The 15,838-nt window shown below is 39.8% G+C and overlaps 1 protein-coding gene across 1 annotated transcript in view; it reads left to right on the top strand.

Moving 5' to 3' along the window:
* LOC140342941 (uncharacterized) overlaps positions 1-15,838 on the top strand; it is a 246,050-nt gene that overhangs the window by 202,927 nt on the left and 27,285 nt on the right. Inside the window, exon 9 of the mRNA XM_072429314.1 lies at positions 7,085-7,317. Within this exon, the coding sequence (XP_072285415.1) occupies positions 7,085-7,317 (233 nt within the window). The remainder of the gene's footprint in view (positions 1-7,084; positions 7,318-15,838) is intronic.

The following is a 15,838-nucleotide window of genomic DNA, read 5'->3' as shown; positions in this document are numbered from 1 at the left end:
TATTATTCTGTGTCAGTGATTCAGAAAATGCCAAGACTTACACACAACCGGGTAATGTGTATTCTTGGAAGGAGATGACCAACAGTACATTCTGTAACGTTGAAGATTCAGAGAAAGGCAATCAAACACTTAGATATAAATACAAGTTGACCCTTTGTTAATCTTGGTAACCATAGTAGGTGACCATGTTTTTTCTTTTTCCATTTCTTTCTTCCTGTTGGAGGGCAGGCTTTCTTAAGGCTGGATTTACACAGAGACATTGTAGTAATGCATACCTGACCACATAAATTGCCATAATGCACATCACAAACTACAGGGTAACAAACGGTTCTGCTTTGTGGTGCTATACAAATAATTGGCTGCTTTCTTGCAACACAGCATATCTCTCCTTAACACACTGAATAGATGTTGAACACTGGAGCTCATTTCAGGACTTCTGTCCAGTTTAAATGCTCCCTAGTAATTTATTGGGAGATCCCCCACCAACCTCCCACCAACTTTTTGTGATACGAGTATTAGAAATATTGGGTACGTGAGTCTGCGGAAGACACAGCAAGCAAAAATGACTTTCTTTCCTTTTGACACCTACATCTACATTGCGGAAACTTATACCAAATAAACTCTAACCTTTACATGCTGCAGAAAATCAGCTAAGCTTTAAATCTTGTTATCACTTGAATAATTATAATGTTAAGCTTCTTGAGTTATTGATTATTAAAATTCTCCTACAGTACTTTTTTTTAGCACAGTTGGCACTTAGATTGCAGAATATTACTTGTGATATTTATGTTGAGGTAATAATGTAGAAAGCGAGGGGCATATCCATACATGGATTGGTATCTACAGATTTACTGTATATATGGAAATTTACTATTTATATGCAGAAGAGTGATGACTGTAAAGACTGTCACAAAGGATTAGCTCCCCATAAAACACATGTCAATAGATACAGTTAAAAGATTCATCTATCCAACAGTGGCGGCTCATGAAAGATGAAATTTGAATGGCTGTAAAAACATAGGTCCAAACTCCATTCATCTTTCTGTACCAGTCCTGATCCAGACATGAATTTCTGTCTTTTTATACTGTTTATGATAGCAATGTCTGGCTACATAATAGTCATATGGATTATACTTACAAAAAATATCATTTTCTAGGCAGGTATAGGCACTAATTTGCAGAGATGAAATAGGACTAAATCGAGCAAAAAGTGGCAATAGTTCCTAGTGAGGGATCATTATATCTCATTTTTCGTTCTGATGAGACAGGTTGCATATGCTGACGAGAGAATACCGTCAGGCAGGGACTGCACAGGTCAAGCCATTTGCATTTAATCAATGTGCCTCATTATGAGGTATTAGCCGATGGTGGAAAGATGGATCATTCTCCTTAATATCATTGAAAACCTGAGCTATTATAGCTTGAACAAGTGATCCTGAAGTGTCTTCCATTTTCTATTTATTTGTTTAGAGGACTAAAAGAGGGTTTTACTGTGTTTTGAAGGGCATAACTACAAGGGCATGTCCTTTTTGACGCTTTATCATTACCACTGAGACAATATAACACTTTAAACTTTATTGGATAGAAACCTTTACCAGGTGTGAAATGAGATAAAAACTAGAAAAAATAAAATGTATCTGATTATTAATTGTGGCACTCAGACACATACTCCTGTACTGTTATGTGATGATTATCTAAATCTGCTCATTAATGAATGCATTACTTAATTTTCACAAGTAACATAATTTAAAGCTGAACTCAATGCAAATGGCTAAATACAGCGTTTTATTTTTGCCTGGGGTTCCCCTTTGAAATGTATCTGAACACAAAAAATAAAAAAATGTCATGTTGCAGCTTACCAATCTTTATATGTGGTGACTGTATTGTTGGTTATTTTTTAGTAATTTTGCACAATATTTTCACCTGCTGATCTTGCCAACAATGCTCACATACTGTACTGTATTTTGAAAGAGCAGCTTTGTCACTCTAGTCTGCTCTCCTCATTTGGACTACAAACAAGCCCCCTACCCTCATCATAGGATAACTAAACTCTTTGGTTTACATATATACCAGAGTATAAATCAAGATTTTTACCTAAAAATGCCATTAAAAAATGATCCTCCAGTTGGATTTAGGTCACACCATTAGATGGTGTTGTGTCTTTATGTAAAGTGTGTACCAAACTCTGAGACAATATTAAAGTTTGTTACACATTTTACACCAGATCATTACCAACTACTGGTGGCCAACAATACTGCACAAAAGATAACACCAGTAAACAATTTTGAACAAATTTTTTGTTGACTTAAATTTTTAAGTTTATTTACACTAAAATAGGTGTGCTGATTTTGAAAGTGCAGTTAGTTTTCTTCTATCACGTCAAGTTTTTTCTCTACTGCTTATATTATTGCGATGACTGTAGCGTGGATTTGTATAGACTATTCATTTACACACAAGACAGTGTTGTCAGAGGTTGTGTGCTGCTCTACGTAATAAAAAAGCTAAATTTTTTTTTTTTTTACTTACACACTTATTTCCTTTCTTTCAGATCATGTCTAGCTCTGCTGTTGCTTTTGTCCAAATTGCCTAAACAACCCTGATTCTTTTTGTTATATCTGTGGCAGTTTCACCATTCCCAGTCAAAGGGCGAACATTAGCACATTTGTAGAACAAGCCTATTTCAGGTTAAACCTTGTGATCATGACATGTCTTGGCCCCTCATAAGGTGTGCAAACAGTGTGTCGAGGGTTTACGGATGTGGATAAAGGGAACTTTACTTTTGTATAGTGAAAACTTCAGGATATAACAAGAAAAATAAATGTAACCCAGATTCTCCTAGTCCACCATCGGCTATAGGCTCAGTGGCTCATTCAGATTAAATCCCAGTGCCAGTTCTCGTTACACTACCCTCTCTTGAAGAACATGATTATGGTGATGAACTAGGTGACAACAATGATGAAGAGTTTAAAATTGAAGAGGACTCTGTTCGTAAGGGATTTGATCAGCATGAGTTGAGTGATTTGGGACTATCAAAAAAGGCTTCAGAACATGCTGAGAGTGGGAGGACGCCGGGAGCAAGATACAGGAGACACAGTCACTCCGGCCGGCGCTGAACAGGAGACAGGAGAAAAGGCAGAGGGGGGCTATACAGGGGGGACGGGACAGCAGCTGGAAAGGATACATTTTGATACATTTGGACCATAAGACGCAGGGACTTTTTCCCCCCCACTTCTGGGGGGAAAAACGTGCGTCTTATGGTCCGAAAAATACGGTACTTGAAAAAGAAAAGAAGGTATCTTATTTTCCAACCAGAGAAATTTAATTTCTGCAGTACTTTAGTACTGACAGTGGCTTTGTGTATTGCCATAACATACCTGGTTTAATGGAGGAATTGGGAACTCCAATCTATAACTCAACTGAATGGCGACTATTCATCGATAGCTCAAAGTGGAGCTCAAAGTGTGTACTCCTTCACAATGACAATATATTTGGGTCAGTCCCAATTGGCTATTCATTTTGTCCTTGTGAAGAATATGCAGACATAAGGAGAGTCATTCAGTTTTTGCAATATCACCAACACAATTGGGTCATCTGTGTTGACCTTAAAATGGTATGCTTCCTTCTTGGTCAGCAACGCGGATACACCAAGTATTCCTGTTATCTGTGCATGTGGGACAGCAGAGCTTGTGACAGGCATTGGGTGGAAAGGAATTGGCCTCCAAGATCTGCTCTAAAACCAGGTGATCCAAACATTCTACATGAGCCACTTGTTGATAGTTGTAAGAATATTATATTCCCGCCTCTGCACATGAAACTGGGTCTGATGAAGCAGTTCGTTAAAGCTTTGCCAACTGAAGGAGACTGTTTTAAGTACCTCATTTTGGCATTTCCTAGCCTGTCATTTGAAAAAATAAAGGCTGGTGTGTTTGATGGTCCACAAATTTGGCAGCTCATAAAAGATGAACATTTCATCAGGACAATGTCAGAAGTGGAAATGAATGCTTGGTTATCATTCAAAGCCATTGTCAAGGACTTTCTTGGAAACACACAAGCAAATATTTACACAGAAATTGTCAAGAAACTCTTGGAGAGCTACAAAATGCTTGGTTGCAATATAAGCAATATAAGCATAAGGTGCATTTTCTGCATAGCCATCTTTCTAACTTCCCAGAAAACCTTGGTGCAGTCAGTAATGAGCAAGGTGAACGATTCCACCAAGATTTGAAGGTCATGGAAGGACGGTATCAGGGTAGATGGGATGTACATATGATGGCGGACTATTGTTGGAGCATCCGGCAGGATTGTCCTAACACTGAACACTCCAAGGTATAAGCGTAAATTAACCGCTTACCCGATTAATTTTCAAATATTTTACTGTAAAAAAATGTCATAGAGTAACAATAAATCCTTTGTATGAACAAAAGAATTTTAAATAAACAGTACATTCAAGGTATTATTTCATTATTTTTTCATTGTATGTATAATTTGTATGTATTTTCACAAAAATGGACAGTACCTTGTATCGTAAAAACTGGATGTGATAGCAAAAAACTGGGGTAATTTCTGGATTCACCGCCAAAACAAGTGTAAGATCTAACTCATAAAAAATGCATTCCCCAGTTTAACCACCTGGCCGTTAATCCCGACCTTGGTTCGGGGTGAAATAGTGTAGATATGATAGCTGACTATTGTTGGAGCATCCGGCGGGATTGTCCTAACACTGAACACTCCATGAAAAGTTTTAAGCATAAATTTTTACCTTAGCTTACCCGATTAATTTTCAAATGTTTTACTGTAAAAAAAAATGTCAGAGTAACAATAAATCCTTTGTATGAACAAAAGAAATGTAAATAAAAAGTACATTCAAGTTATTATTTCAATATTTTTCAAAAAATTATTTTTCATTTTATGTAAAATTTGTATGTTTTTGATAAAAATGGTGGGTACCCTGTATCGTAAAAAATGAATGTGATAGCAAAAAACTGGGGTCATTTTTTGATTCATCACCCAAAAGATTGTAAAAAACAAGTGTAAGATCTAACTCAACAAAAAATGCAAATCCCAGTGTAATTTAGGAGCAAGTGACAAAAGTACAAAATTCTTTATCCTGCAAAACGGATGGGGGTGAGGTGTACTGACTGGTTTAAACCACATGGTTTAGGCTGGGTCTACATGGACGTTTTGTAAAAAGGCATGTAAACGTCCCTACTGCGTTTATAAGCGTTTTTATGCATTTATTTTAACGTTTTAAAACTTTATTTTAAATGCTGGGAAAAGCTGAAAAACGTCTATGCCGCGTTTTACCGCGATTCTACAAGCGTTTTAGCACTTGGTAGAAATGCAAATTGTAACCCTGGGAAGTGATTTCTGCAAGTACAGGAAGTACATACATCTCTGCATACATGTGATAATGTGATCATGCAATGTAACAGTATACACAGAATAGTCAAAAGAGTGCAAAGTGAAGCACAATTAAAGACAATGACTACACACAAGTGATAATGAATGACATCATTTGCAGGTGTGAATAGCACTAAATGCAAACACAATGGCAGACAATCTTCACACGTGCCAGGCATAGGTGTTAATTTTTAACAGCATAGTACATGTAATTATTCATGCATGACACATGGAATAGTGACACAGGACACAGACCATTGTTAAAACGTTTGTAAAATCCTCCATTGAAATCAATGGAAGCTTTTTTATTGACTATTTCTAGCATGCATAAACGCAGGAAAACGCTCCCATTAAAATCAATGGACACGTTTTCCAGCGATTTACCAGCGTTTTAAATTGCAAGCAACGTTTAAAATAAAGCTTAAAAACGTGCCTGAAGGAAACGTCCTGGTGTAGATTAGCCCATTGGAATGCATGGGGACTTCAAACAAGGGCTTTAAAAGCCTCAGGTTAAACGCTGGGGAAACAGTCCGTGTAGACTAAGCCTTACATAATATTTTCCTATGAAACTAATAAAAAAAACACACTGTGAATGTGTTTATTTACATTAATTTTATTGCCATTTGTGATCATTACTGCTGTGAATGCTAGCATTAATGGGCTCATTTTGTGCTCTAGGGTTTTACTTATTTAGTTTGCGCGTTTTTTCAGGTAAAAGTAGGAAACTTGGTTTATATTTGAATATATACAGTATTTTTTGCTCGGTACATATTGTGCTTGTAAACATGTCTAAACAATAACTATCGTATATTGTTTCAATCCAAAATAAGTTGCTGGACCCACGTCACTTTCTTGGAGAATGAGTTTGGACCCCCTAAACATATATGCATTCATCCCTGGGCTTTCTGAAAATTCTGATTAACTGAAGTGGACATTAAGTAACTGTTTGCAGATTTGAAAAAAGTAAACTAGGATTTGATCCACTGCCAAGCACTTTCTGCTGCAGGTGACCCCAGTAGGAAGATGTAACTAAGTCTAAGAAATGTGAGCCAGGCTTCCTTGTTCATGGACTGTGGTTTCCATATATTTCTGTAGACACACAAAAAGCGTACATGCTTGTAGTATTTCTGTGCCCCCAACTGAAAATGACAGATTTTCTATGGTATTATGTATCAGAGAGGGGATGTGGGACCATAGCAAGCCTTTCCTAATGTTGGGATGTGGAAGAGATGGATCACATACAAAAGGATACAGATGGTGCTCGGTTATTAGTGGAGTTTGATTTAAATATTCAGTAAAGTGTAATTTCAGTGAATAGACATTTTAAATAACTATATTAGTATCTTTTGCTCATACACAGCAATGCACAGCTTCATAAAGAGTCTTCAGCTGTAAACCTGAGCAAATTTACCAGAAGACAGATGAGCTGCTGACAGCCATTGCCAAAAATAAAATGCTTATAATTGAACAAGAGTAATAAACATGGACAATTAGCATCAAAGTAGTTTATGATAGTTTTCCATACAATACTTGTTAAAACCAAGTACGGTGTCAGTGGTTTATTAAAAATGTTAACATGATTGTTACTATGATATTAATTTGATAATGATTGTTTAAAATATTGATACGTCTGATGTTAGTTTTGGTTCTGATTTATGTTCTCCATTTTCTATTACTTCTGCAGCAAGATGGATTTTGGATATACTCAGAGTACTGTAATAATCATTTGGATGCCTGCATGGAGCTCTCCAAGCTAATGAAGGATGGCAGGTACCAGCATTTCTTTGAAGCGTGCCGACTACTGCAGCAAATGATTGACATTGCCATTGATGGGTTTCTTCTGACACCTGTGCAGAAGATCTGCAAGTACCCGCTTCAGTTGGCTGAGCTACTAAAGTACACAGCACAGGACCACAGGTACTCATCATGACCAAACCAAATCTCTCTTTAAAGCTGTTTTAAAGTAATACATTTCATATCTTAAATTTTCAGATCAATAATGTTTTAGCCTTCTGCAAAGTGTTTTATGTATTTCTCTAGACACTTGGCTAGAGTTTTTGTAGCTTGTACCACTGGATGACTGGCATGCTCCCTAAATTTGTTCTTCAGTAATGTGGTTCCTTCACCCTTATCACCATTGCCTTATTTCATTCATTTGCATATTGTCCATTGTGACCTTTGCTGCTTACACTCATTAGAGAGCTGTGTTGGCTACTAGTTAATCAAACACCAATGGCACATATGCCATAGCATTCTTCTAATTAACAAGCTTTGGAGTCCCAAGGAGTAAAATGAATACATAGGACTGAAATCAATAACATTGCTGCAGTATCTTTTTGAGAAGATGGATTACCTTTCTCTACTGGATCCTAGAGCCAATACCTTTTGTCTCTCTTTATTACAAAGCAAGACAACAGGAATACAATATGAGAGGTTTGCCCTGTCTTTATTACTTCCCCTGTGTTATACCTTCCTGGATTGTATTTTATTTATTGGACATTTCTGTTCAATTGCATGTAATATAAAATTTCCAGTCAAGCAAATGAAGCCAATGCATAAACTATTTTCTTGGCAACTAACTAATAATCATTAAACCTCCTCTTTTTTAATTCAAAACTGTTTATCTTTATAATAGTGCAAGTATATGAATACAAGTAGGGCAGTATTGTTGTGAAAATATTATGCAAACCAATACTAGTCTAGTATTTGACTGTGTTAGTTTCTGCACAGGTCTAGTTTATCATTAGGGCTGAGAAATCAATGAGTTCAGAAGAAGAGTCATCTTCAATAGATTGTGAAATATGTAATGAATAATGAATCTGTAAACTGCAGGACTCTGACAGGACATTCTTCCTATTAGTTGAAAAAAACATATCCTCAAAAATGGCAGCTGTAAATTATATGTAGATTTAAAACACCAACAGTATTGTGCTGGAGCTTTTTGGTCATTATGCAGTGCCAACAGCTTTGACATCAGTAGGTCATCACTTAGATTTATCTGCCTGTTTGTTTCCATATTAATTCTGAAATGTAAAATAGCCTTCAGGCTCAAACTTGTTTAATAATAATGTTTGGTCCCATTTTGTCAAATTCTTTGTTATTAGCTTCATATTATGAAAATGAGAGCAGCATAGGGACTATCTTTTTAAATGGAGTGTACATTTCCCTTTAGCTTTTGAACTTTGCAATAATGAGGCGACATTCTTTCCCTCTGAATTTTCTGATAACAATAACCTTCTTCCTTTGCTGATTCTATCACTGTATGCATTGCACTTCAGTGTTCTCCCCAGAACTTTTTTTCAGCCAGGTGGGGGGAAACTGTAACCAGGTGGTAAAAAAGTGGGCGGGGCTAGACACAGCAAATTTAGAGCTCCTAGTTATTTATACCATAGGTATCCAGTAACCCCTGCTATTGTGTCAGTGTTCTACCTACCCCCTATACTTTGTTCCAACGTTCTAATGCCTGGCTTGTTACAATGTACAATTTTTCCATTTTTTTGGTATTATGCCCCAACAGTCCAGTGCTGTGTATTTTAATCCAAACTCCGTAGAGTTCCATGATTTTTTTGTGTAATCCCTTGTAGTAGTGTAATATTGTAATCAATGTGGCTTAACAAATTAGGCTTAGTTCACATTAGCAGTAAAAAAAAATGCCCCTCCTGCGTGACTACTTCTTGGCAACTGCTTGGCACCTGGGATTGGTAACCTGTGATAACTGCTGGGCACCTGGGATTGGTAACCTGTGATAACTGCTGGGCACCTGGGATTGGTAACCTGTGATAACTGCTGGGCACCTGGGATTGGTACCAGGCGGTAAGTGCTGAGCTTTTCAGGCCAACAGTTTGTCAAGCAGCAGTGGTTTCTGGCGAGAGGTAAGGGAGGGGTAAACGCAGCAAATGCAACCTTACTGCCAGTGTGAATTCAGCCTACCTTCAGACGTCACCTCCTAGCGCTATACATAGGTAACACAAAGATCATCATGCATGTGATCGCAGATGGGGGACAGGACAGCCAGTGCCCTCCTCTCATCACTGCCAAAAACAAAAACTGCCTGTGAAATGTATCAACTCGCAGTATGATAGCTGTGTGTGCAAAGTCTGCTTGTCAGATTCTGCAGCCTAACAACTCATTGTGTTCAATCCTTTAGATTTCTTAAATTTTGGTTGTAATTACCAAAAATTTTTAGGGTACACAGGGGACTCTCATAGCTACTAATAACCAACATTTCTTTTTTTAATTTCAAAATATGGGGAACTTGTGGAAATTGGAAGATTTGGGTTGCTGTTTTATAAGAAAGTGCACCTAGGAGCCCTTGCAATTGAAAATGCAAATTAGGGACCCCCGGGGCCACTTACACAGCAAGAAGCATTGGGGTGGGTCCCCCCAAATATTTTACCTACCTTTCACCAAACTATAATTGTGATACTATGCTGCCCCTCTGCTTCTGTTCTTTGAATCCCTATTTATCTGGAGTGGGGAGGTGCAGGAAACTAAAAATGTAGGTGCAAGTGGGGAACAGATATATAAACCCCTATAATTTCATTACCATGGCATTATTAGAACACAAAAACCTCTGCCCATCAAACTGTCTGTTTCCCTACCTTGAACCCTAATTTCTCTAGAACAGAGAGGTGCAGATAAACAGAATCATAGGTGCAAGTGGGGGACACTTGTGGCTAACACCCCCAAACTTTCATCTCCATCATTCTTTCATCTGGCATCATTACATAAACTCTGCCCAATAAAACACGCTGCCCTGTTACACATGATTTACCTTACCAGTACCTGAACCCCAGTTTCGTTTTGATGGGCAGATTTTCTGATGTTCTAATGATGCCATTGTGATAAAACTTTAGGGGTGTTATCCACAGACGTTCCCCACACATTTTCAGTTTCCTACACCTTTCCATTCCAGAGAAACAACAGGGCAGTGCGTTTGCCATAGTAATGAAACTTTACTGTGGGGGTTATTGAAAGGTGTCCCCCCCTTGCACCTACATTTTTGGCTTTGTACACCCCACCATTCTAGGGAAATTGGGGTTCAAAGAAGAGAAGCAGACAGGGTAACAAAGTATGACAGTTATGGATTTGTGATCCTTTCTATGTAAGTGGCCCTGAAGGTCCCCAAATTGCATTTTAATTTAGGACTTCTAGGCACACTTGCTTTTACTACTGCAACCCCAATGTTGTATTTTTACAGGATTTTACAATTTCTGATCCCCATATCATGAAATTTGTAAAAGCTGGGGTGCTGAAATTGTGAATGGTGCTAACTATAAGTGTTCCCCGTGCATCCTGAAAATTTCAAATCATTATGACATTATGACAATTTAGAGGGATATGAAGGCTTATACACAGGGAGCTGTAAGGCTGAGGAATGTGGTGTGCAGCGCGCACATACACACACACGCTGCTAAAAATGTGCCGGGCGGAAAAATCACGGAAGGTGGACGGCCCGCACCCCAAAAACTGAGGAGAACTATGCACTGTTGTATCTGTAAGCTCCTGCTCTATTATATTTTGCAACTGGTAAAATTTTAAAATGAAAACTCCTGATTCTTGCAGCTGCTTGTTCCATTAAAATTATTTTTAATAAATAACTTGAAAATGCCAGTGTATTAGGTGCATAGGCCACATATACTACTGGATTTCAACCCTTCTTCTTTTTGCTTTCTATCACCCATGAGCCACCCTTCATTCTCCAGTCATGAATAGGTGGATGTGCAGAATAATTTTGTTCTGGTATTTTTATGGTCAGGTTTGTTCTGTGCTTTACCAGTTGTTGCTGCACCACTTGTGAGGTGAATGTCGGGAAAACAGGGTGGGGTGCAATTTGTGTTTTGGAATAAGGATAGGCGAATTAGCCCAGGCTTGTTTTGTCATGCATTTGGCAAATCCTGAAGTTTGTGGCGAATTCTGTTGAGGTCTATAGTAGAATATTCTTGAATTTTGACTTTTTTAGGCAAACCAATAAAGATTAAACTAAAAGATATGGGGAGCCTGGGACTTCTGGAGGGTCGCGTACCAATAAATATTTGAGTTTTACTAAGATTTGGAAGGTAAGAGAAAGAATGAAGGTTCCCTTAAATTTAACTAAACGCCTATTGAAACATGAAACCTGGGTGGCCAGGAAAAAAGAGAAAGGATAAGGGGGGCGGGTGGGTCAGCAAATATTATTTCTCCTGTACCATATCAAACCCCATGAGGGATTCCCACATGATCCTGTGGGGATGTGGGGATTTCCACATCCTCGGACCTGGACCTCATCATACTAATGATGACAATCATACTAAACCTAATTAAAAATTGAAATATTTTTCATATTTTAATCACTTCTGTTTGCCCATGTCTACATGCAATGGAAGTGTTAAGAGATGTTTATCTACCCAGCAATTCCGTGCTGTCCGCCATCGCAGTATAAAACATGGTTTATTCTGTCCAGCAATGTCATTTGCAGCAGCCAGGAGAACTAAGATACCAGCAGCCCCTGCTTCCCTCTGGCCCCGGCAGCCTTATGTATTTTATCGACATCCCCAGCACCACTCTGTGAGGCTGTGCACAGCTTAAGGGGATTTTAGAGGCAATTAGCTCCTAAATCTTTCCTGCACTGCCATTGGCTGCTGGGAATTTTTTAGCCTCCTTGCTCCCATTCATCAATGCCTGTTGTAGTGTTGAGCTGGGCTAATCTTTGTTGGAGAGTTTCTCGGTTGATTTACTGTTACTGATTTTGCCTGTTTTTGACAATGCAAGTTTATGCTGCCTGGACCAACCTATTGCTGTGACCCCAACATTGATTGTGTGTTTACCCCTGTGTACTTCATCTGGTGGATAGATTATCTGTTATGAACATACAGTGAATGGTTTACCAGAAGGAGGGTCTCAATGCATTAGTTTTGAAGTTAATAGTTGCCTAGCCTGTATTATTTGATATATAACATATGGAAAGAGATAGAGGGGAAAGAACATGCTTTTTTAGGCAGAAATATGATCATAAAACAATATATATTTTCAAAACAAATTAACCTTGATTTAACCTTAAGGTCCAACAATGCAAAAAACCTCAGCTAACATAGTACATTCTATGCTAGTTGGTAATATATGAGTCTGTCTCAGTCCCCGGTGCGTTTCGCCCAAGAGGCTTTCTCAGGGGATTATGAGACCAGAACTGTGTATAATCAACAAAGACAATGGTAGAAAATACCTTTTTAGAAGAGTGTATTAGATCATATGTATACAAATGTATGAGTAGAATAAAGTATTCATTTAGATATACATACATAATAATATTGAAAGATAGAACTTACTTTTTGTTGTAAGTGATGATTAGCAAACACAGATAAGGTAAGTAAGTAAATATTGGTATTCACAATATTCAAATCTTAGAGTAAGGTTGGTAATTTAGATTCTAGGTCACACAAATAATGGTGGATTAGAATATAGTCAGTATTCATATGGTGATTAAAAAGAACATGTGAGTTCAATGAGTAATATAATGAGTAATACGAGAGATCAAACTTATTTAATTGTTGGCTTTAGTTCTAAAATCACATTGACGGTATTGTATGAGGGTGTTCCTAATAGTAGTGATATATACAATCAGAGTAGAAGGTAATTGTTGATCCTTGTAGTGTTTAGGGTGTTGAAAACAACTGGAAAAACCTCTACTATCAGATACGCCCCTTCCCATGTATCTATGGGAGAACCTAGATAGTGTTATTATTATTAGGATGTGAATAAAGAATAGTAGTATAAGGAGTAGTAGAAAAATTAGGGCTTTGTGGAAGACTATACTATGTGGACAAAAAAAACTTATGTTTTAGATGTTGTAGTAGAGGTATTACTTGGTAAATTATATATTCAGCTTAAGTAATTGTAGTTATCCCGTACCTGGAGAGCTAATAAAGTACTGTCCCAGTATGAATTTCTGTTTTATATGCCTGTAAGTAAATTATGTGGGTGAAGAACATACCTTTCTGGGTTAATCCCGTGGGGTATCATGGAAGTCTGTAAAAGTAAATGGTTGTATGTTTAATAAGGAAGAAAAATAATTATAAGGGGATGGAATGTTTTATAAGGGAGCAGTAGAAGAAAGTAGTACTTACTTCTCACGTTGGTGGATAGTACGAAGGACGGAGTGTCAGCAGCTAGTGTTGAGCTACCCCCAAACAAGGTCCACATAACCACCGAAACGTGGACCAGTAAGCACGGGCAGGGACGTTATATCTCCCTAACTGCACACTGGGTAAATGCAGTGGTGGCTGGGCCTGAGGCGGATAGCAGTTTGGTGCATGTCCTCCACCGAGGATTGCAGGACGTTTCTCTTTGCCTCCTGTTGCCTCCTCCTCCTTCTCCGCTTCCTCCTCTACCACCTCCTCATCCGGTCAGCGTAACACCTTCACCACCAACTTCAGCACAGCCATGGGGAAACGACAGCAGGCTGTTTTAAAACTCATCTGTTTGGGGGAAAACCCAACACCGCGCAGGAGCTGTGGATGGGCATGGAACAACAGAAAAATCAGTGGTTGGTGCCACTGAGCCTCAAGCCCAGCCTGGTGGTGTGCGATAACGGATTAAATCTCGTAGCAGCTCTGGGCCTAGCCAGCTTGACGCACATCCCTTGCCTGGTGCATGTGCTGAATTTCGTGGTGCAGAAGTTCCTGAAAAATTACCCCGATATGTCAGAGCTGCTGCAGAAAGCGCGGGCCATCTGTGCATGCTTTTGGTGTTCTCACCCTGCTGATGCTGCCTGTCTGCACTGCAGCGTAACTTCGGCCTTCCCGCTCACTGTCTCATATGCGACATACCCACAAGGTGGAACTCCACCTTGCACATGCTGGAGTGACTGCTAAAAGCAGCAGGCGATAGTGGAGTTTCAGCTGCAACAGTACCATTTCACCACCAACGAGTGGGCCTCCATACGGGATGCTTGTGCTGTGTTGCGCTGTTTTGAGTACTCCACCAACATGGCCAGTGCGGATGACGCCATCTCCATCGTTACTATCCTACTTCTATTTCTCCTTGAGGCCAGTCATTGACAAGTGGCTCTGAGGGTGGGTTACTGCACCAACAGAGGCCAGGTACACAACTGTCCAGCCAGGGCACAGTTCTGGAGGATGAGGGGGAGGAGGAACCGTGTTCACAGCAGGGTGGCACCCAAAGCAGCTCATGGGCATCACTGGAGCGTGGCTAGGGGAATACAGAGGACACAGACGATACACCTCCCACAGAGGACAGCTTTTTGTTGCCTCTGGGCAGCCTGGCACACATGAGCGACCACAAGCTGCAGTGCCTGCGCAATGACCGCCGGGTTGCCCACATTCTAACCAGTGCTGATTACTGGGTGGCCACCGTGCTGGATCCCCGCTACAAGAACAATGTGCCATCCTTAATTCCATCACTAGAGCGTGATCGGAAGATGTGTGAGTACAAGTGCATGATGGTAGACGCGCTGCTGATAGCATTCCCACCTGACAGCAGGGGCTCAGTACAAGCACAAGGCGAAGGCAGAGGAGGAGAAAGCTGGGGCACTGCCAGCACCTCAGAAGGGAGGGTTAGCATGGCCGAAATGTGGAAAAGCTTTGTCAGCATGCCACAACAACCAGCAATACCAGCTGATACGGAACTTCTTAGCAGGAGGCAACATTTCAGCAACAGGGTAGAACAAGTAAGTACACGTACTGACTGATGGGTCTGCCCCATCCAACTTCTGGGTCTCCAAATTGGGCAAATGGCCTGAGCTTGCCCTTTACGCGTTGGAGGTGCTGGCCTGCTCTGCAGCCAGTGTATTGTCCGAACGTGTGTTTAGCACGGCAAGGGGGGTAATCACAGAAAAGCGCAGCTGCCTGTCCACAGCCAATGTGGACAAGCTCACGTTCATTAAAATGAACCAGGCATGGATCCCACAGGACTTGTCCGTGCCTTGTGCTGTATACTTGCCGGACAAGTATACCGGCCGCACGCAGCCATTGTTATACTCCAGCGCACTTTCACTTTGCATTCTCTTTTCTATTTCCCATTGTTTTGGGGTCTTCCCATATTTATAAAAAAAAAAAAAAAAAAAACCACACACACACACACACACAACAAAAACAATGTTGGCTACCTCCTCCTCCTCCTCCACCCCTGCTTCTACCTACACCGCCACGTCCACCACCTCCTCAACCTCCTACTCCACTTTGACCTCCGCCTCCTAGTTCAGGATTATTATTTTTTATTTTTTTTCTATTCTATGTATTTTATGTAGTTTCCCTATCCACATTTTGTTTGCAGGGCAATTGTCCCCTATTTTGCTTCCTTTTGCAGCCCTCTAGCCCTTACTATGACTATTTTACAGACATTTTAGTGCCCAAAGTTCGGGTCCCCATAGACTTCAATGGGGTTCGGGTTAAAGTTCGGGTCAAGTTCGGGTCCTGAACCCGAACTTTGAGCTGAAGTTCAG

The sequence above is a fragment of the Pyxicephalus adspersus genome, chromosome Z (genome assembly GCF_032062135.1).
Source record: "Pyxicephalus adspersus chromosome Z, UCB_Pads_2.0, whole genome shotgun sequence".
In the NCBI taxonomy this organism is placed as follows: Eukaryota; Metazoa; Chordata; class Amphibia; order Anura; family Pyxicephalidae; genus Pyxicephalus; species Pyxicephalus adspersus.
This window is presented reverse-complemented; position numbering and strand designations above follow the sequence as displayed.